General features: G+C 44.4%; 2 protein-coding genes across 3 annotated transcripts; both read left to right on the top strand.

Annotated features, from left to right (window-relative positions):
* Nucleotides 1–3,404: 3,404 nt before the first annotated feature.
* Nucleotides 3,405–5,037, top strand: LOC147856040 (elongation factor 1-delta 2-like). Its single transcript, XM_087329088.1, is given in 3 exon segments — nucleotides 3,405–3,432; nucleotides 4,563–4,607; nucleotides 4,610–5,037. Coding segments are annotated over 3 exon segments (501 nt in total).
* Nucleotides 5,038–13,853: 8,816 nt separating this feature from the next.
* On the top strand, nucleotides 13,854–17,839 carry LOC147856039 (WD repeat-containing protein LWD1-like). Of its 2 annotated transcripts, none has more exons than XM_087329708.1 (2): nucleotides 13,854–14,051; nucleotides 16,440–17,839. In XM_087329708.1, the coding sequence occupies exon 2, from the start codon at nucleotides 16,460–16,462 to the stop codon at nucleotides 17,483–17,485; it is 1,026 nt and encodes a 341-aa protein (XP_087185834.1). In that variant the 5' UTR covers nucleotides 13,854–14,051; nucleotides 16,440–16,459; the 3' UTR covers nucleotides 17,486–17,839. The 2 variants fall into 2 exon arrangements, with proteins under 2 accessions (XP_087185834.1, XP_087185835.1); XM_087329709.1 differs by lacking the exon at nucleotides 13,854–14,051 and adding an exon at nucleotides 16,158–16,181.
* Nucleotides 17,840–21,969: the final 4,130 nt, after the last annotated feature.

Raw genomic sequence — 21,969 nt, 5'->3', positions numbered from 1 at the left:
CTTCACTGGAGCGTTTCGGCTATTCCTCCTGCGTTGTCCGTGTGTCCGGCTAATCTGGGGCCGATAACTCTGCTAACCTGCGTTTCACGGATCGGGGCGGGGCCGTGGGTTGGCTGGGTTGCGGTGCTAGCAGGCCTCGGGGTGGAAATAGTACCGTAAGGTATTGTTGGATGATCGGCCTGAGCTTTTTGCCTGCTTGGTACGCATGCAAGCCTTCCCTTAACGCTGGCCCTGTGATGACTCCCCAGTCGATGGCACACCCTTCAAAGGTATCAATGATGATGCCCGCTTTCTGCTTAGGCATCCCATATGCGTTGACATGTACGCATCCGACTTCTAGCGGGAACTTGGCAACTTCACGGAAGAAGGGATCCGGAATTTGTTTTGTTCTATAGGCCTTGGCGGAGGAGGAATATGGCCCAAAATACCGTTGCAGCGCCTCTACAGGAGGTATTTCGAAATGTCTTTCGCCTAGTGAGGATAGGTCCAACTTCTTCCGGATGGAAGAGTTGGTGACCGTCTCGATGTTAAGCCTCCTGGCGATGTCCATGGCGTCCGGGTGCGGAGGTGCTTCTGCGACCCAGATGTACCCATCCAGGCGTTTCTTCACGAGCCATCGGCGTAGGGCAGTAGAGATGAAGATCGGCATCGCCAGAGTAGGTTCGTGGGGAGGAGATGGTTGGTTGTGGTGAGTTGGAGCTCTGAGATAGGATGGGGAAGAAGGTGAGGAGGAGTGATGGGAGCGCTGATAGCTAGAAGATGGGTTTTTGCTTTGTGCAAAAAATCTTCTGTTTCCTTCTTTTTGGGGCTTAGGGTTCATTGGGCAGTGAGCCATCGTGGTGCCGCGTGTTCTTGAACTAGGAGTTTGTGCGTGCCTTTAGTCGTTTTAATAGTCACTATCTTCTTTTCTTTTTTTTCTTTTTCTTTTTTTAATGGTTATTTACCACCTATTTTTACATTATAGTACAAATGGGGTTGTCCATTTTACGCTGCGGGTTCCCCAACTCTGTCCTGTTCGGGGGTGAATGGGTTAGGTGGCGTAGGGCCCAGGTAAGGTTTGAGCCGAAATTCATTCACCTTTTGCCGTAATTCTTCCCCAGCCAGCGTTCCTAGTTGGAACGTGCCTTGTTCCGCTCCAATTATCCAGTATGGGCCGGTCCAACGGAAACGTAACTTCCCCGGCATATGGCCCATGCGTGTTTGAAAAACTAGCACCGCTCGGCCCACGGCGAACTCCTTTTCCCTTGCGTTCCGATGTCGATCCACAAACGCTTTACACCGTCGTTGTTCCTATTCCAACACAGCCATGTTGTGGACGCATTTTTCCCCTAGTTCGAGGAGCTGGTAGAGCCGTACCTCCTCCGACTTGGCTTCTGATAATCGGTTCCGTATCTGAATGCGCAAACTCGATAGCTGAAATTCGATCGGCATCATAGCCTCCAGTCCAAACGCTAATCGGAACGGTGTTGACTGTATGCTTGTTTTGTAACTAGTTTTGTACGCCCATAACACACTCTGTAGTTTGGTATCCTAGTCCGTTCTATTTTCATTGAAGGTTTTCTTCAAAATGGTCTGTAATGTCTTGTTCGTGGATTCTGCTAATCCATTCGCCTGTGGATAATATGGCGTGCTCTTCTTGTGGACTACGGCGTAATGATGTGTTAGTTCCCGAACCACCATATTGAGAAAGTGACTCCCCTGGTCACTGATGAGCTCAATCGGACAGCCGAACCGGCACCAGATGTGCTCGTAAAGGAATTTGGTTGTGACGGCCGCCGTATTTTCACGTAGTGCCTTTGCTTCTACCCATTTGGTGCAGTAATCCGTGGCTACCAATATGTATTTGTTGCCCGTACGGGCCGCCCCTGGTGTGAAGGGCCCTACAAAATCCAATCCCCACTTTTGGAAGGGGTCTAGCGGTAATACGGGCTGGTGTGGCATCCTTGCGTCCTCCGCGGGCTAACCCATTCGCTGACACAAATCACACTTTCTACAATACTCGGATGCGTCCTTCTGTGTTGTTGGCCACCATAAGCCCGCCTGCCATACTTTCCGGCCTGTCACGCCGCCCGCGTAATGGCCGCCTGCCGTGCCGCAGTGTGCCTCCCGTAAAACTGCTTCCTTCTCATCCTGACGGGACCCCACGTCGCCAAATGCAGTCACTTCCTTTATGATATAAAATGCCTTCGACGAGGCAGAAGTGACGGCTTCAGACGGCTAGTCGTTTCTTCTCGTCCGTGCGTAATTGTGGTGGAGACAGTCCTGTAGTTAAAAAGTACGTCATTTCCATAAGCCATCGGTCTGGAAAGGTGGATTTCGTTTTTTCTGCAAATGTCGCTACTCGCAAGATGTCAGCGTCCGGAAAATCGTCATCGTCTTTCTGTATTGTTTCTCCATTCTCGAGTCTGCACAAAAAATCCGCCACTGCGTGTTGCGTTCCTGGTCAGTGCTGAATTACGAAATCGAATTCCTGGAGCAGCAGCATCCACCGCGCCAATTTCCCTGTCAGGGCTTGTTTCTCTACCCAATACAATAATGCCGAATGATCCACGTGGAACGTGAATTTCCTTCCTAATAAATAGTGTCGGAATTTATTGATGTTATATATCATCCCTAGCGCCTCCCGCTCAGTTGTGGAATAGTTACGCTCAGCTGTTGACAATTTACGACTCGCGTAGTATACTGGCATGTACCGGTTTGGTTCGGTGAGTTGCATTAGTGCGCTTCCTATTGCTATGTCTGAGGCGTCGACGAACACGTGGAATGGCTTTACCCAAACTGGTGGTTGTACAACGGGAGCCTGTGTGAGCATTATCTTAAGTGCTTCATAGGCCTTATCCTCCGTTGCAGTCCATTGGAAAGGAGTTCGATGTACGGCAACGTGTAGCGGCGTGGCGAAGTCCGCCAAATACCGTATCATCCGACTATGCCACCGTATTTGTCCTAAAAACCGGCTAAGCGATTTGGCGTTTGTCGGAGTTTTGGCTTGCGTAATCGTGGAGATCTTGTTTGGGTCGACCGTTATTCCCTCTTTGCTGACTATGTGGCCTAGGAGAGTCTCGTTGGTCACGCCGAAGGCACATTTCGCAGGATTCAGGCTTAAGCGTGCGGTGCGGCAATGTTCCAGGCACAATCGTAAGTGCATAAAATGGTCTATTGTTTCAACATATACCGCAAAGTTGTCTAGAAAAACTTGCATGAACGCCGAAATGTATTCCCCAAAGATCTCTGTAATCGTTCGTTGAAATGTTGTCGGCGTTGTCTTTAGCCCGAACATCATGACCACTGCCACATAGACTCCCTAGTCCGTGACAAACGTCGTCTTCTCTTGGTCCTCGGGGTGCATGCGTACCTGGTTATAGCCATTGGAGCCATCTAAGAAACTGTACATCTCATGGCCTGCAATGGCGGCCAGCACGCTATCGGTGAAGGGTAAGGGAAATGCGTCTGTAATGGTTACGACGTTTAATTTCCGGTAATCTACGCATGCCCGTATTTTGCCATTTTTCTTTGGGACGACCACTATCGAGCTTAGCCATGTCGCTTGTTTAATTAGTCGTATGAACCCCGCCTTCAAGAGCTTGTCAATTTCTTCTTTCACTCGGGTCGCGTAATTGGGGTTCATGCGATAGCGGCACTGCTGGACGGGTTTCGCATCAGTTGCTAAATTGATCTTATGTTGATAGAACTTGGGATCTAACCCCTTCATGTCCTCGTGAGCCCAAGCGAACACATCTTTATATTCCGTGAGTAGTGTGATCATCGTGATTCTCTGGTCCGGCCTTAATTCCTTTGCGATGGAGAGGAACCGAGGCTCCGATTCCGTACCCACATTCAGTTCTTCAAGAGCGGAAGCGGTGACTCGTCGTGAAATCTCCATTTCCCTTTCGAATGCCACTCGTGCTCTGCTGAGTTCCAATATGGACTCTGGGTTTGGTTCATAAGGCTCGTCGTGGGGAACAGTGGCCGTGGCATATTCTGCCGCGATTGCTATGACATCTATTTCGAACGCCCGAACGGACGACCTCCCTTAAGAAGAGGTCACTAGTCCTTTCCCTTATGAATCTCTCATTCTCCCTTTGTGTGTGTGGGTCACTCTCTTTGAAGAGAAGAAGCTTCTCACTCTCCCTCTCCATCACTAATCTCTATCTCTCCCTCTCTACGTCTGCATGTATGTGTGTGCAGGGTGCATGATATAAGATGATTCTTTGCATTTTCTCGCTTGCAGATCCCCTATGATCACCCACATCACAAGGAAACTCTAATTTCTACTTGAAATCTTTATTTATGCTTGTAGCCCACTTCCTCAAGCCCCCAGATTCTCTGCATAAACTCCAATCCTTATTAAAACCCACCGCAACAAACCCTAATCTTTGCCAAAACCCACAATAGGAAACAGTACATTTCATCAACCATTTCCTATTAGGGCCCCTCTATGACAGCCCTAAAATCGTCTCCTAAAAGTCTATTTGTGCGATGAAAATAGAGGTGGCCACCCAGGCAAGGTTGCAGATGAGAAGAGCTCTGGGTATTAGGCCTCAAAAGACGACTTGCTGCTGCAGAGGCTGCCAAGGAAGCTGATGATGATGATCTGGATCTCTCTGGGAAGGAACTGAAGAGGAAAAAGAAGCTGCAGCTGAACGCGAAGCTGAGAAGAAAGCTAGTACGAAGAAAAAAGAGAGTGGCAAGTCCTCTGTTCTCTTGGATGTGAAGCCATGGGGTGATGAAACTAATATGGCAAAACTCGAGGAAGCAGTTCGGAGTGTTACCAAGCCTGGTCTTCATTGGGTTGGGGGAGCATCAAAGCTTGTAGCTATTCGTTATGGAATAAAAAAGTTGCAGATCATGATGACCATTGAAGGTGACATTGTTTCTGTTGAGACTTTAATTAAATCCATCAGAGGAAGTCGACGCAACAGCAGCGAGAGCTTCCATGGCAGTCGTTCAGATCCCAAATCTCAAATGCGCATCTGGTTTTCAGGAGTTCGATCAGTACCTACCCATCCGAAGCTATGTCTCCTAGTCATCAAGACATAGGCAGGAGAAATGCGTGCATTTTCGCTTAGCCCAATACACAGACATAGATCCAGTATTTGTGGTCTACAAAGGAAGAGGTCAGTTCTCATGGATTGATGCGAACGAGCTCCAAAGCGATGGACATGGAGGAAGGAGATTGCTACACCATAGAGAGGGACATTGTCTTCCATCCTCTGCTCGGCACACCCATTCCACCTCTCCCTCCTCCTCAGAAGACAACCACTCGTAGTTGTTGCAGACATCATTCCATAGATTCTTTGTAGGTGGTGGGAAAGACACTAAAGTAGTATGATCTGGCTTCGACAAGGGTATGCTCGCAACATCGTCCAACATGCAGCCAAGAGTACGACACGCGTGGCCGAGAGTACGACCGTGTGACGGCCGGGAGCCGAGAGCCGGCCGAGAGATAGGCAAACAGAGGTCGGTCGAGAGAAGCAACTAGACAGAGAGATGGCCGCCGGACAGACAGGGCCAGTGGACAACAACGACTGGTGAGCGTGGCCAACTGACTGCCGGCTACGACCGGCGGAGACAACGGAGTCCGACAGTAATCGGGCAAGCGGTAGAAGACGAGGGCCGAAGTTCGACAGAGCGGACAACAACAGAGCTGGCCGCCGAACCGGCTGCTGACGGGGAGACAAAAGGCCGAACGAGTCGGACGTAGAGCAGGGGAAAGGAAGGGGAAAAGAGGACGTAGGAAAACGAAGAAGACAAACGCAGAGAAGAAGAAAAGAAGACAAGGGAAAGAAGGTGAAGAGACGAAACAAAAAAAAGAAAGAATCAGAAATAAAAAGAAGACAAAGAGAGACAGACAAGTGAAGGTGCACAACATAGCTATAGCGAGGTGGACACATCACTATGGGAAGCAACTCCTCTTCTCACATATAATATGGAAGCCAAGAGAGCCAAAGAGATGGCCGGGGACATGAGAGACTCGGCCCATCACAAAGGCGCGGAGATGGCCGATGCCGCTAGAGACATGCGACCAAGAGCATGGCAGAGACATGTGGCCAAAATGCGCGACTGAGACATGCGGTCGAAGCGAAGCGCGGTTGTGACGCGTGGCCGAAACGCACAGACCAAAATATGGCCGAGATGCACGATCGAGAAGTACGACCAAGACGCGTGGCCGAGAGCACCGCCGAGATGCGTGGCCGAGAGCACGATTGAGACGTGCGACTGAGAATACGGCCGAGACGTGTGGTCGAGAGTACGACCGAGAAGCGCGGTCGAGATGCATGGTCGAGACTACGACCGAGACACGTGGTCGAAAAGACGGTTGAGACACGCGGCCAAGACGTGCAGTCGAGAGTGCAACCCAGATATGCGACCAAGAGTACAGCCGAGTGACAGCGGCGAAGATAGCCAAGCAAAAGACGAAGACATAAAAAGAAAAAGAAGAGGGGTATGAAGAGAAAATTTCAAAAATTGGAGGGAAGAATGCAGAATTTCGAAAACACAAGGGCCGAAAATAAAATTTCAAAAAATTTGAGGGCAAAATTTTAAAGACCAAAGGGTACAAAATATAAAACTCACTCCACATGATGAAAGAAAGAATACACAAATGCACAACACGATTTCACAACCCATGCCACAGTGAACTAGCCGATTGGTGTATGATCCAATCGCGACTTGTGTTGACCGAACAAGAAGGTTCGAGTCAAGCAAAGCTCTGATCGAAGTTATTGATCGTAGAGCAGTGATCCGGTTGAGGGATTTCCGACTGTTGAGACGACCGATGGAGTTCCGGTCGAGAAGAGTTGTCATGGCGAGTGGGTTCACCGTGCAATGCACTGTCCCACAAGCGTGCCATGTGTTACCCGTAAGAATATACAGGGAGGTATAAGGGTATTGGTAATGATGTGGTTGATGTGTATGTGTAAAGTAAATGAGTGTTTGAGGATGAGTATGTGTATGGACACATGCACAATTATGTGCATGTGTACAAGAATGTATAACGGTCTTATTTATAACGGTCATGTAACCGTTACATTGGATGTATTATATAAACCCCCTATGGGGCATGTAATGAGATATACAATTTTCCCCCTCTCATTTTGTGTCATTCTCTATTTTCTTTACTTCTCTCTTTCTCTCTAACGTAACCCCCTTGGGAGGGGGATGAAGCCATTCTAGGTTTCACCCCCCACCCATCAACAGACTCCGGACCTAGCAATGCTCAGGTGGATCGCATACATCAAGTCCTTGGATCCGGAGATACGGCACATCTCCGGAAAGGATAACGCCATGGCCGATATGCTTTCTAGAGCGCAGTTTAACGATGAAGACGGCATGGTTTCAGATGACGAAGAAGTTGGCGATAACTTCTTCGGGTCGGCTAACGTGACGACAAGGGTAGGGAGCACTCCAGCGCTTAACGAGTTCCGCGAGAGCGAGTACAACAGGGAGTGGCTCCAAATTGGAAGGTTCCTACAGACAATGATGCCGGATACGATATGGACGAGAGAGGAGGCTCACTGGATCCGAAAGAAGGCCTACCGATTTTTCCTATGGGAAGGAAGCATATGGAAACACCCAAAGAAGAAGGGCGGCATGCCACTCTAGGTGGTGATAAAGAAGGGAGAGCAGGGCGCGCTATTGAAGGCTTACCACGAGAGCCTCTGGGCCGGACATCACGGGACATGGGCCACATTCGAGAAGTTGAAAGAGAAGTATTGGTGGCGGGGCTGTACCGGGATGTGCACCGGTTCGTGACGACATGCGAGAACTATCAGCTGCACTCCACGATCCGACACCGAGACGAGCTTCACCCAACCTACCCACCTACGGTCCATTTCAAATGGATGGTGGACTTACTAACGATGCCGATGGGGGTAGGGAAGATGTGGTACCTGGTGCTTGCACGAGAGGACTTAATGAACCAAGTGGAAGGCCGCGCACTACAGAACATGACAATTGCAGCGGTGTGCCGATTCTTAATCGAGGAGGTGGTGTGTCGGTACGGGTGCATAGGAAAGATCGTGGCAGATCGGGGAGAGCTGGATACGCAAGAAGTCGAAGAGTTGTTCGACCGGTTAGGGATCAAGCTCTCTCTCACTATGGCATACAATCCAGAGGCGAACGAAAAGGTAGAACATGGGCACGGGTCGGTTGTAAAGGCGTTGGTGCGCGCATGTGGAGACAAAGTGGGGAATTGGCCACGGCTCCTTCCTTACGCATTGTGGGCAAACCGGACTACGCACAGTTCGGTAACAAGGTTCATGCCGGCGAAACTGATGTATGTAAAAAGGCAGAAGCCAGTCATGCCGGTGGAGCGTACAATCTCGTCGTGGGCGGCGATAAATTGGAAAAACGAGATGAGCCGGGAGGAGCTATTGGCGGCACGGATATGACAACTTGAGCGGAGGCCGGAGGATGTGGATCGGGCAACGAAGAAGCTACGTATGGCAAGGGAAAGGAACAAAGGCCGGTTCGACCGGATACACCGGTTGCGACCAAAGAAGATCGAGGAAGGTGACTGGGTGTTGGTGTATGATAGTAGCCTCGACAATCAGCACAAGGCAGTGCACAAGTTTTTGAGGCGATGGTTCGGGCCCTACACGGTGATAAGCGCGAACGATAATGGCACGTATCATCTTGCGGAGCTTAACGGGACACGGCTGGCGGTGCCGGCAGCCGGGAAGCGGGGTCAAGGCGTTCAAGAAGCGATACGAGGATGAGCTGGTTCTAGAAGACGTGGACGATGGTAACGATCGGATTGGAGGGTGCGAGGATTCGGAGAGCGAGGCGTGAACAAGTGGTTTTCTCCGGTGGCTGTCTTGGCGTGTGCCGGTGGACGCACAATTTGGCGGGGGTGGATGTTGTGGAGAAAACCGGCCATAGAAGGAATCCAAGGGATATATGCGTGAATTGGCCCTTACACGTGTGCACATGATTTATTAACTTGTACATATTTAGGATTTATTTGACTGATGTAAATATATACTAGGTTGTGCGCATTAATTACCTAGGAATTCATTGTGAATCTCTGTAACGGTCTCTCCCTAGTTGCCTATATAAGGGGAGGGGAGAAGACTAAAGGATTTCACGTTTTGGGGTGAGGACGAAGTGTTGTCGGTCCGGGAACTGAGCTCTCTCTCCTCCTTCTATCTTTAGTTGTCATCTGCAGATCTTTGTGGCAATCGCCTCTGTTGTGTGAAAGCCCGTGCGCTTCCGTTAGGGGCTCCACACTCATTCTCTATTTTCTCTTGGGTTAGATACCGGCTGCCGGTTGTATTCTTGCGATCTTTGTAATCTTCTTTATTCGTTAGAGTCATTTCTATGTCTCCGCATCTCTACAATTTTCCCTTTCCGCAAGTGTCAACCTTGGTTGGTTGATGCATACGTCTGGGATTTGTCCCGCGGGTGGGTGCTTTGGCAGGGAACAAGCCTAGTCGACGACATGTTCATATCTCTCTTCTGTTGGGAGACAGGTCCCTCCGGATGGGAAGGGAGAAGAACAGGGCCGACGAACAAACTCGGCCGAGGCCGAAACGGTATGAGGAGTACCCGGCTATGGAGAGCCGGATGATACAGACCCGGTATGAACCGGATGAGTAGTAACCGGCTATGGAGAGCCGGATGATACAGACCCGGTATGAACCGGATGAGTAGTACCCGGCTACGGAGAGCCGGATGGTGCAGGCCCGGTGTGAACCGGATGAGGAGTACCCGGCTACGGAGAGCCGGATGGTGCAGAACCGGAGGAAGAGACATATTTGTAAATATGTTTCTGAGAGCCCATCGAGGCTATATTTGTAAATAGCCGAAAAGTCATATTAGTATAAATATGACTTAGGGCAAACTTTGAGCGGTAGTTGTCATTTTCTGTTTTGCACGAGAGTTGTGTGCGTAACGTTGTACAGAGAGAGAAAGAGGTCGCGAAGCTCGACTACAAAAAGCTAGGCCCCTTCCGTATCCTCGAGCACGTTAACCCAGTCGCCTTCCGGTTATCGCTTCCCCCCACATTTCAGCTTCACAATGTTTTCAACGTCTCTCTCCTCGAACTCTATCATCCTTCTCGCATTCCGGGACAACAACCTCCGCCGCCGCTGCCCGTGTAATTATCGACAGGTGAGGAATATGAGGTTGACCAGATCCTCGACTCTCGCTTGCGTCGAGGGAGACTTCAATACTTGGTCTTATGGAAAGGTTACCCTCTTTCGGATGCCACATGGGAACCAATTACACATTTACAAAATGCACCGGAGGCAATTCGCGCTTTTCATCAACGATACCCCATAAACCAATTGCGGGTGTTAGGTGGCGGCCTTAGAGGGAGGATAATGTCATAGACATATGCCACGAAAGAAGGTAGGGATTGAACCCAAGACCTCATGGTCTCTATTGGGCAACCCTACCACTTGAGCTACATATGCATCTTTATATTTAATTCAACTTCATATAGTGTAGATTGAACATTGGAAGTTCCTAGCTTGCATGTATTCTCATTTTCTAGCTTGCATGCATCATCATGCTTTCTCTATTGCATGCATCCTCATGCATACTCTATTTCTAGCTGGCTTACATAGCCCTACCTTCTTGTATAAATACTCATGTGCACCTTGATTCTAATCAAGGTGAACAACACAAGTTACGGGTTCTATAAGTTGAGTTCTTGTTCTTTTACTCTCTCTTGTTCTCTAGTCTTATCTTTGTTCTACTCTATTATACTTGTCCGTGACACGATGCGTCCGAGTTGACAAACCATACATCTTCTAGTTTGGAGGTGTTGGTCGAGTTTGAGGTTGTCATCGAGTGCGCTCTGTGCCTCATCACAAACATTCTACCACGATTATCATAGTCGGAGTTGGAGGCGTAGTTTGTGAGTTGTCGGCTTGTGGAGGCTGACTCACTCTTCTTTTTTTAACACTCTGCCTCATAGAGGCCGAATTTACCACAATATCCTCATTGAGTGAGATTGTTTTGTCGGTTGGGTCCGGCCTAATTGTTCCCCCTTCTTCCGGATGCTTCGCCTCATGCGTTTGAGACGTCTTGTCGGTAATAGAAGTTGTGTTCTTGGGGTTGCTCTTGGCCAAATCGTCCTCTTCTCCCCCGACCTTGCCCTCTTCCTCCATCGAAGTTCGAATAGATCATTTGTCCTTCTTGTGCATTGCTTCTTGTTCAAACATGATTCTCCTCGACCAAAAACATCGACAAGAGATCGAAGAAGGAGGGAGGATTCTCCCTCGTGAGGACTACCGACCGAATGCCCCCAAACCCAAGGTGTTAAGTCTTCGAGGCAAATCTACACCATTTCATCGTCGTCAATGCTAACATTGATCGACCCGAGGGCATCGCATGGATGAAGAATTCAATTTCGGGTTGGCTGAAGAAGTCAAAGGCAGAAACAAGGGCAGCAACCCAAGGGAAGAGCCGGACTCAGTCGAACAAGGGGGAGATGAAGCCAAGAAGGGTGAGAAGGCCAAGACCAAGACATGGTCTGATGTGGTTAAGGTCCTGAAGACAGAAGACGAATTGGCGATAACCAATTCGGGCAAGAGCGGAAGTGAATCAGAGACAGCCGATTTGGTTCGAATGTTTGATTTGGAGATGCCGATCAACTGAAGGCCAAGCAGAGGAAAGCGCCGCGGAAGAGGCGCCAACACCACGACAACAAGGGAGCTGAGAAAGGCCACACGAGTAGACAAGCCGACCGAAAGGGTCGAGGCGCGCGGAATCGAACGAGTCGAGGAGCGCGAGCAAGGTGTGAAGCCGGAGCGAAGATCCGGAAGAGCAAGCGGAACCTCAAGTTGAGCTTGAGGGGGAGTGTTGATATACAAGCTCAACATTGGGTGCGTAAACCAGTGCGTAGACTGGGTGTGCAACGAGAGGCCGTAGTGGTGCGTAAACCAGGAGGCCATTGGATAGATATTTCGCAGAGGAATATATATTTGGGAGTTAGTGTAGGGGCTCATTGATGAGCATTGAAGTACGAGTCAGTACTTCTGTGTGTGTTCATGTTGAGCTTTGTCTTCTTCTTCTTGGTACGAATTGTGGAGATGGCTGCTATAGTGATCAGTCAGTTTATGTTGAATGCGGAGTCGGGCACATCATAGGTAGAGGCGATGGGCTTCGATCAAGCAACCACGCACTTTGATACCATGTAAAGAATCGGATGGATTCTGTGTAGCGGAAGAATTGTGTGTGTGTGTGTGTGTGTAGAGAGAGAGAGAGAGAGCTCACGATTACAAAAAATTAGAAAACTGTATAACAGGGAAGCAAGAATGACCAACAGTTACAAAGAGAGAGAGAATGTGCTTATGTAGTCACCTTCTCTCTAAGTTCTCTTATTAGTAATGCCTCTTGGGAAAGAGGTCTTAAATACTTAAAGAATATGTGTCATAGGACATTAGTTTCTATGACACACTAGTTACTATACAAGGAGGTGGGGTGTTCACACACTTGAGTATCCTAGAGTGTGTTCCCACTCATGGGAAGTTGAGTTTGTTTCTCAATAGAAGATAAAGGCCGAGATGAGGGAAGTACCATATGCCTCAGCCGTTGGTAGTTTAATGCATGTTATAGTTTGTACGAGGCCAGACATAACATTTGTTGTGGGAGCAATAAGCCAATACATGAGCAATTTAGGAAGAGATCATCGGTTGGCAATCAAGTGGATACTCAGGTACTTGAAAGGCACCTCGGGGGTGTGTCTCAGGTATGGTGTCGAAAAACCTATGCTCGAAGGGTTTACCCACTCAGACATGTCGGGGGATGTAGACTCCAGCCGATCCACATCACATTATGTGATGACCCATGCAAGGGCAGTCAAGACTGCATAAGTCTACGGCCTTGTCGACCACAAGGGCAGAGTATATGGTCGCGGTAGAGGCCGGCAAGGAGCTGATATGGATGAGAAATTTTCTCAATGAGTTGGGAATGAAGCAAAGAGAATTATTACTTCATTGTGACAGTCAGAATGCCATACATCTAGCAAAGAACGATGCTTATCACTCCCGGACCAAACACATATAGAGAAGGTATCGTTGGTTGTGAGAGAAAGTGGATGAAGGAGAGTTTACCGTCGTGAAGATCCATACTGGCAAAATGGATCCAACATGCTCACCAAGAACGTACCTATGGACAGACTCAGAGTTTGTCGACAAAAGACTTTACTAGTTGATTGCCTCCCACAGGAGTGAAGGGGGAGTTTATTAGAAATATGTCCCTCCTATGGGAGGAGCCGACTAGTCGAGCTGAAGAAGAGCCGACAGTTGAAGACAAGAGAGAGTCGACGTTGAAAGTTGACAGTATTGGATAGATGATCCAAGTCAAAGGCAAGACCGACTAGTCGGACCGACCGAATGGTCGAAGACAAGGCCGACTAGTCGGGCTGACTGGATAGCCGACATGGGAGTCAGCTAGTCGGGCTGAGTGGAAAATCAACATAGGAGTCGATTAGTCGGATGATCAACTGAGATCAATAATGATAATAATAATAAAGAAAGCTATGTTTGTAAATAGCCCATACATTGTATGAGTATAAATACACCTAGGGCAAACATAGCGATGTGTGGTATTGTGCAGAACATAACGAAGTGCTTCTGTACAAAGAGTAATAGAGAGGAAGAGAGAGAAAGACGCAAGAGCGTGCGTGTGAGCTGTGGCACAGTTGGCACAGTTCAGTGGAACTTGCCTTAAACCATGTACATATGTATGTTAGTTATTGTATGGTATGCTCTATCTATGTATCTATCTATGGGGGTAAGTCTAGTTTACTCTGTCCTTTGTGTTTTATATGTATTCTGGTGGATAGATAGAGATAGAAGAAGGAGGAAATCAAGATCTACATACATACATACACACACACACACACACACATAGCGCAGGTGTGTGGCCTCCCCTCCCCTTTGACTGTGATGGGCGCGACGCCTCAGTCATAACATACAACTTCTCCTCTCTTCTGCTTTCATCGCCATCGCCATCGCCATCGCCATCATCATCATCAAAGAAAAAGAAGAAGAAAACATCAGAGCTGTGGCCATACCCTCTCGCTCTTAGTCTCTTCAAAGGTATGCCTGTGCATCTGTCTTTTAATACAGACTGTAATTTTGTTATGTTTCGGCCTGTGTTTCAAATTCATAATAACTCTACCTTCCCTGTATCCTCGGAGAAAATGATAGCAATTTATTAGATTTCTGATTTTCTTCAATATTGGGTAAGAACTAGGCCTTAAATCATTTTTTCCATGATAAATTTTGTACATGTCTCCTGATCAGCATGGGTTGTGTCAACATTTACCTGTACACTTCTCGCAATTTTTTGTGGCTACTCAAACCTGAATTGCATGAATTAATGAGTATTTTTTTGTTTAATTCAGATATGCTTTTGTAGAAAGAACATGCACCTGTACCTTGAGAATAAGACTCTGAACTTTTTAGAACTAAATAAACTTTCCACCCACTAGGTATGCTTAAAACGGGTTTTGTTCCCATCTTAATTTGATTCCAGGATTCCTATAATGTGACAGTAGTATTCTCAGCCAAGATACAAGCCTGAATGCTTCATCATTATTCCTTGATGGGGCACTATTTCTCAGTATATACTTGAGATATTGTGTCTGTGTTTGCACTTATTTTCTTGGAAGTTATCATGTAAGGTTCATGTTAAGAGGATAATTCAAACATCATCTTATGAAGCAAGAATCCTGTGCAAAAGATGATGTCCATTGATACATGAGATCAAGTTATAGAGCTAGGGAACGAGTGTATGTTATAAATGCTCTTTTTCTTCTGTTTCATTATGGATGCGTTGGTTCATATTCTATTCTGGGTCTTCGGTGAAGAGGGAAGGCTCCGATTCCTATTTAGGAACTTGATGAAGAAGTTTCACATTGAGAGAGACCATACATAGGTCAATAAGATAGACCCCTTTTCCAACATGAATGTGGGGGTACAGTTTTACAATCCAAATGCCACTAATAAAAGTTCATACACCTATTTGAAATGATTTTTGCTGATTACAATTGTTTATAATGGAAGCAGCCTTCATATCGATCCAATGCCTCAAAGTATGCATATTGGCATAACTGGCTTACATAGTCTCATCTTTGATATTAAATAGCATAGAAGTAGAAAAATGGAAAGATTGGGCAGGTGGGTGAGAAAATCCTGAATCCCTTGTCATTTGAGCTTTTGTTGTTGCTCTTGATTTTAGGAAACTCTGAAAGCATTTAAAATTTTGAAGCTCTTCAAACCTTTATGTTAATCATTATCACATATGCTTGATTGAAAATTTATCTCCCATCTATTTGCATTTCTATAATGTAGTAAGGTCCTTTACTGTGTCTTCTTATGGGCATAAAATTTTATCTAGATATTAATATGTTTGTCATTAATGTTAATTTTCAGAGTCTCCTCAAATGTTACATGGCTTTTTGTTTTATGTGCGGTAAAAACTTAGACAATTCCTGTCATTGTTTCAGCGTAATAATTTCGATTTTGAAACCTTGTCAAAATTAATCCCTTATTCCATCAAAAGTTTTACTTTTGTAGTCTCCATACTTAATTAGATCTTAAATATTTATAGAGTAGGACAAAGTCTATTATATGTGAGGTTAATAATTAAAGAGAGAACAAATACAGTATAGTTTTGCAAGCCCCTCAAAATTCGATATTTATGTTTGAAAAGTAAAAAAAAGGCATGCATACTGGCATTTTGAGATCCTCTTTTCCTGAATAAATTTCTCTTGGAAAGATTAGTTTCTTTCATGTGCTATGTACTATTACTTGCTTACATTAGGTTCACAAGTGGTTCCTGGTGATAAGACAAGATCCTGCAGGATCCTACAGTGTTGTGATTGAAAGTGATTTGGAAGGTAAAGGGGGGTTTCGCCTCTTAAGATTATTTTAGAAAGATGGACAATCTTTAATAATACACTCATATCCATTATGAAATGGAAGAAAGAACATAACATTTAAACTAGAAGCTTCAAGATTAATAAACCAGCCAAACTAGCCAGTATGGCCATCACAATTTCTGAGGATATATTTCAAATCAACCTTAGAAAGAAAAATTATTAGTCAGGTAAATTGTACCCACTAATAGTGATTTTTGTATATCATAAGATGTACAATAATTGGTGTCATGATATTATGATGCTGCTGCATTTCTCTGCTACTCAGGATTTGGAATTGATGCGAGTAATTGTATGCTATCATGAAAACCATTTTATTTTGTAGTCCTAAAAAGTAAGAAAAGTTGAAAATAAACTCTATGTGAGTTTTTTCTGAAGCATTTTATATGTACCAATACATGTAACTTTATTTAGGTTAAGTTGATTGATCTTGGTGGTGTATAATATTTGATCATATATTTATGTTGATTGTTTTGGGGGCAGTCTCAACTTATCATTATTTATTGCACTGCTTACTTCCCTTCAATTCATGTTTGTGACACAGTTTCATTGGGATCATCTCAAATGGCCAATGACCAGGATGCATATTCCCAAGAATCACAGAAGAGGTCTGAAATCTATACATATGAAGCATCCTGGCAGATATATGGAATGAATTGGAGTGTCAGGAAAGACAAAAGGTTCCGGTTGGCAATAGGAAGCTTTGTTGAGGAACCGAAAAATAAAGTCGAGATCGTCCAGCTTGATGAGAAGACGGGGGATTTCAAATCTGATCCTAAGTTGTCATTTGAACATCCTTATCCTCCAACAAAGATAATGTTTGTTCCTGATAAGGAGTGCCAGAAGCCAGACTTATTGGCAACAACTGGAGACTTCCTTCGTATTTGGCAAGTAAATGATGACAAGGTCCAACTGAAGAGTATAATGAACAACAATAGGAACAATGAATATTGTGCCCCTCTGACCTCGTTCGATTGGAATGAGGCTGAACCTAAGAGAATTGGAACATCTAGCATTGACACAACATGTACGATTTGGGACATCGAAAAGGAAGCTGTCGACACCCAGTTAATTGCACATGATAAGGAAGTTTACGACATTGCGTGGGGTGGAGTTGGAGTCTTTGCATCAGTATCTGCTGATGGGTCTGTAAGAGTGTTTGACCTCCGGGACAAGGAGCACTCAACTATTATCTATGAAAGTCCTCAACCTGATACACCACTCCTAAGATTGGGGTGGAATAAGCAAGATCCGCGATATATGGCCACTATTCTCATGGACAGCTCCAAGATAGTAGTGCTGGATATTAGATATCCTACAATTCCAGTAGCTGAGCTCCAACGGCATCAAGCAAGTGTAAATGCAATTGCATGGGCACCTCATAGTTCTTGCCATATCTGCACCGCTGGTGATGATTCACAGGCATTAATTTGGGACCTGTCATCTATAAGTCAGCCTGTTGACGGTGGTCTTGATCCCATTCTTGCATACACGGCAGGAGCTGAGATTAACCAGCTCCAGTGGTCATCTACGCAGACCGATTGGGTGGCTATTGCTTTCTCTTCCAAGTTGCAAATCCTTAGGGTTTGACCAGTTTCCTTTTCTTCACAAATTTGGAATTCCCAATGAAGTTTGCAGGTGTTTTCTATTATCATGAGACCGTTATTTAACACAAAAGACTCTCTTTTGTAACTCTATCTGATGTGAATACACACTTTCACTGAACAGTAGTCACATCTTTATTGGTCTACTCTCCTCTCTCATTAAGTTACTTGCATGGCAATGAGAGGTAGTTAATATTTTGTGTGTGCATGTGTCTGGCCTGACATTGAAAATTCCAGCTAGCGATATAAGTGTATTACATAAAAAGGGGTGTGATGATTTTCTACATCATGTTGTACAATCTTTGATACAAATTACAGGTTGACTGCATTGTATTGGACATATGGTTGTGTTTTCATTTTTAATCTGTATATAGATGGAAATCTTTGGTTTGGAATTCTGAATTACGTGGAATACATGTATATGCCTTTTTGCTTTAAATTCTTAATAATGATGTAGTGTTTTCATTTAATGGAAGAGACTATGCTAAAAATTGTGGTTATTTGCTTCATCATAGTGAATAGCACAGGACATATCTCATTGGCTTGTGTTTTGGGATAAGAATTGGATACTAGTTAATACTCCGATACAACCTTGTAATTGTTTAGACATAGTTTGTCAACAGATTCTAAAGTTTAAACTACAAATATTCATTCCTGCCAGAAATCGAGTTGATCAAGACATTCTAAAGTTAGAACTGCTAATGTTGAATAGCGTAAGAAATCCAGTTTAAGTCATGATTCTTTTGATTGTGTATGAACTCTGTTTGGCCTATGTTGATTATAGATGCCAAATCAATCTCATGGAGTTTGCATTAGATGTATATTGGTAATGCATCACACCAGCCATTATCTAATAATGAGTGAATATTAGGGTTAGAAATCACGAGTGGAACATTTTATGAGTTTTTCTTCTCGTCACAATTTTGTTTGACCTTTATATCTTACTCCTATATTGAATGGTTATAGGTCTATGGTCTTGAGTTTGAGTTGATCATAACGTGTAGCCTTTTTTGCATAATTGTAAAATAATACATGCTAATTTTCCTCAATTTATTACTAGCCTTTTTCTCTTCGTTTCCTCAAAAAATATAGTTATTGGATTTGATGCCCAATATATGGAGTCTAACTCCACCATCAATGTTAGCCGGTCAGGGAAGGCATCAGACAAGTATGAAAACGTCAGAGTCGACAATGTTCGGAAAAGACAGTGTTGGAGTTGGATCGATGAGTCAACAATTTTGTCAACTAGTGAAAAAGTAATTATGAAAATCAGAGTTAGTTAGAGTTTTATAGTTCTTGCCGATAAGGCAAGTTGTAATTCTTGACGTATCAGTCCAACGGGTTACCTATAAAAAAAGGAAAAGGAACCCAAGGCATTGTAACACTATCATCTATTTTGGGAAGTTAATATAGTTATTAGTTAGTAGGAAAGACATGTGTGGTGTTGTTTAGAATATTATTTCTATTTCGGATTCTGTTCATTTACATACTAACCATAACTGTTTTATACCAATTAGTTGGTCACGATACAAGTATATTGTATCGTTAGTCTACATAGGAGTAATTCAACATTCCATTCGTACTCCACAGTTTCTTGATAGAACATTCGGGGATTGAACGTTCAACACTACTAGTTGTCAGTCATAGGTGTTGATTGTCGACTGATCACCACAGTAATTTTGGCACGCCCGGTTACATTTGCCTTCAGCACAGAACAAGTCGAATGGATGTCGTCTAGTTCGGATACATCAATTAGACGTAAACGCTCTCGTACACGATCAGTCAAGCAAAGTGTCGAAGAAAATTCTGCTACTGATCAACAACACACGGGTCAGAGGTGGTCTTCAATTCCCGACTTAACCGATAATTATTCGGACGATCAACAGTCTGAAGAGGTATCATTTTACGATATCTGGGTGAAGACAATATGCCTTACCCTTACTCGAAATATCGAGACGACGCTGATGTAGAAGCGCATATTAGGGAATTTTTGACAACATGGGAAATAAACCATGGAGCTCAGAGACTGTCAGCAGTAGCCGAAGATAAGTCTAAATTTGCTGAGTTTGTCTTATCATTGGATGGCCCGTTAGCAAATTGGTTTACTCAAAATGGCCTACGAGCGTTCGATACATTCAAACAGTTAACCTCCAAATTCACCCAATTATTTCATTGATAGATCCCTTAGAAAGATCTGATCGCTCAATTCTATGCATCTTATCAGGAACCGCATGAAACAGTGTCACAATTGGTTATTCGGTTTCAGAATTTGCAACTTCAAATTTCGAAGACAATTCCAGATGAGGAATTGAAAGATATATTCTTGGAAGCAATCCGTGAACCATTGAGGACAACTCTAGCAGTGTTCGATTTTCAGAATTAGTCAATTGATCAAGTGATTGATAAAGCACTCGCTATGGATCGAACTCACAAAAATAAGAAAAGTATAGATATGTCAGCACTATACAATAATTTGCCGAGACTGGAAGAGTTACAATTTCGACAAGTAGTACAATGTACAACTTGTCTCAACATTGGGCATTCAACAATCGAATGTAGTTTGCGCACTCATTGCACAATATGTCATTCCAAAGCTCATTCTGTAGAGCAATGTGAATACAATTTGCTAAATAAGGCGACAACCTTTGTAAGACAAATTCATCCAGAGGATTCTTACCAGGACGCCTGAAATAGGTTCACCAACCGATCTCAGGAGGATGATCGGTATGATAACAACTATTATTCAGATCGACGAGACGAGTCTCGACAACAAAATAACAATAATAATCGGAATGATTACATGTGAAATGATAGTTATGATTCAAGTTGAGAGGAGGATCGACAAAACGATTATCGAAGGGATGATCGCAATAATCGGGATCAAGATTATTCGCCACCTCGAGAAAATGGTCACCGGGAACAATATAGAGGGGTCGTTATTAGGAAAACCGCAAACGTAATAATCGACCACCAAACAAGAAATTTAATAAGCCAAAAGCATTGAGGCAATTTCAGCATGATTCCTAGAGAGAAAGCGATGATTTCAACGAAGCTAGTCATCCACAATATGAACATGGTGAGGCCTGTTGAGAAACAAGCTCAACAAAGGTATGTGATGCATATTGGTAAGTGAGATATTCTATAGTAGCTATTTGGAAATTAGCTACTAGTGGACATAAAGCTGAAACAACTATTTAGCTATGCACAACTATTTAGTTAGTCAAAGCTAATTAGCTACTCACAACTAATTAGCTGCATATGAAAGTCACTTATAACTTAGGTAAAAAGTAAGAGAGTAAGTAGTAGATACAGAAAGCATAGAGAAGAAAAAGAATAGAAAAATAGAAATCTGACAAGAGCGAGTTGAGCTCTGTGTGTAATGAAATAGAAGCTTTTGGATTGTTACAGAGGTAAATCTCTTTCCCCCTTTCTTTCTGTCTTGAGCACACTAACGATCCAGCACATCATGATTCGTTGTGCAAAAAGAAGAGTCGTAGTGCTTTCGTAACATGGTATCAGAGTAGAGTTGCTCGTAAAGAGGAACAATACAGATACGAGAAGTTTGTTTTTGGTTGTTGATCTGAATCAGAAAGTTGTCTATGAAGTTAAACGTAGCAAAAGCCCTAATTTGAAAGAGAGAATGACTGCTGAGAATGGAAGCCAAATATCACAGAAAAATTTGACAAAAATAATTTCCCTGCGTGGAAATTTAGAATGACAAATTTCCTGATGGGAAAAGGATATTGGGATTATATTGAAGGAGACCTAGAAGAGGCTCCAGAGATCCCTGAAGAAAATCCAATTGCTGCACAAATTAAAGCATTTAAGGAATGGAATCAAGGGGCAAGGAAAGTATTGCATTGGTTGTCACTTAGCATCTCAAATTCGATGCTTGGACACATACAAGATGCTCTGCTTCCAAAAGAAGCTTGGGACAGTTTGGTAAATCTATTTGCAATAAACACAAAGGCTAGAAAGCTTCAGTTGAAGACCGAGCTAAATACCTTGGAAAAAGGTAAGATGTCAGTGAATGAGTATGCTCTGAATATAAAGAGCATATGTGAATCACTTGCTTCCATTAATGTGAAGGTAGAAGATGATGATAAGGTGGAAATATGCTTAAGAGGCTTAGGACCTCAATATAAAAGCTTCAAAACATCTATTCTCACAAGGGATAGCATCCCAAGTTTTCCAGATCTAGTTTCAATGCTTGTAGAGGAAGAAAGAAATCAGATGGATGATGTAAACAAAGGAAACTCTGAGACTGAGGGGAAAACCCTCTACAATAGTGCTGGAAGAGGCCGAGGAAGAGGCCATGGAAGAGTTGGTTCAGCTAGAACCAACAACAATCAAGGAAGAGGACAATAGGCTACAAATGGAAGAAACATCAGAGGCAGGGGGAGCAATTGAGGTAGAGGTAAGCAAACTTTTTTGAATGATGCTGGTTGTTGGTATTGTGGAAAACCAGGC

The sequence above is a fragment of the Azolla caroliniana genome, unplaced genomic scaffold (genome assembly GCF_043228905.1).
Source record: "Azolla caroliniana isolate FFs.n. ecotype wild unplaced genomic scaffold, voAzoCaro1.0.p SCAF_13, whole genome shotgun sequence".
NCBI classification, from domain to species: domain Eukaryota; kingdom Viridiplantae; phylum Streptophyta; class Polypodiopsida; order Salviniales; family Salviniaceae; genus Azolla; species Azolla caroliniana.
The sequence above is the reverse complement of the archived record's forward strand: the minus strand, read 5'-3'. Positions and strand labels throughout refer to the sequence as shown.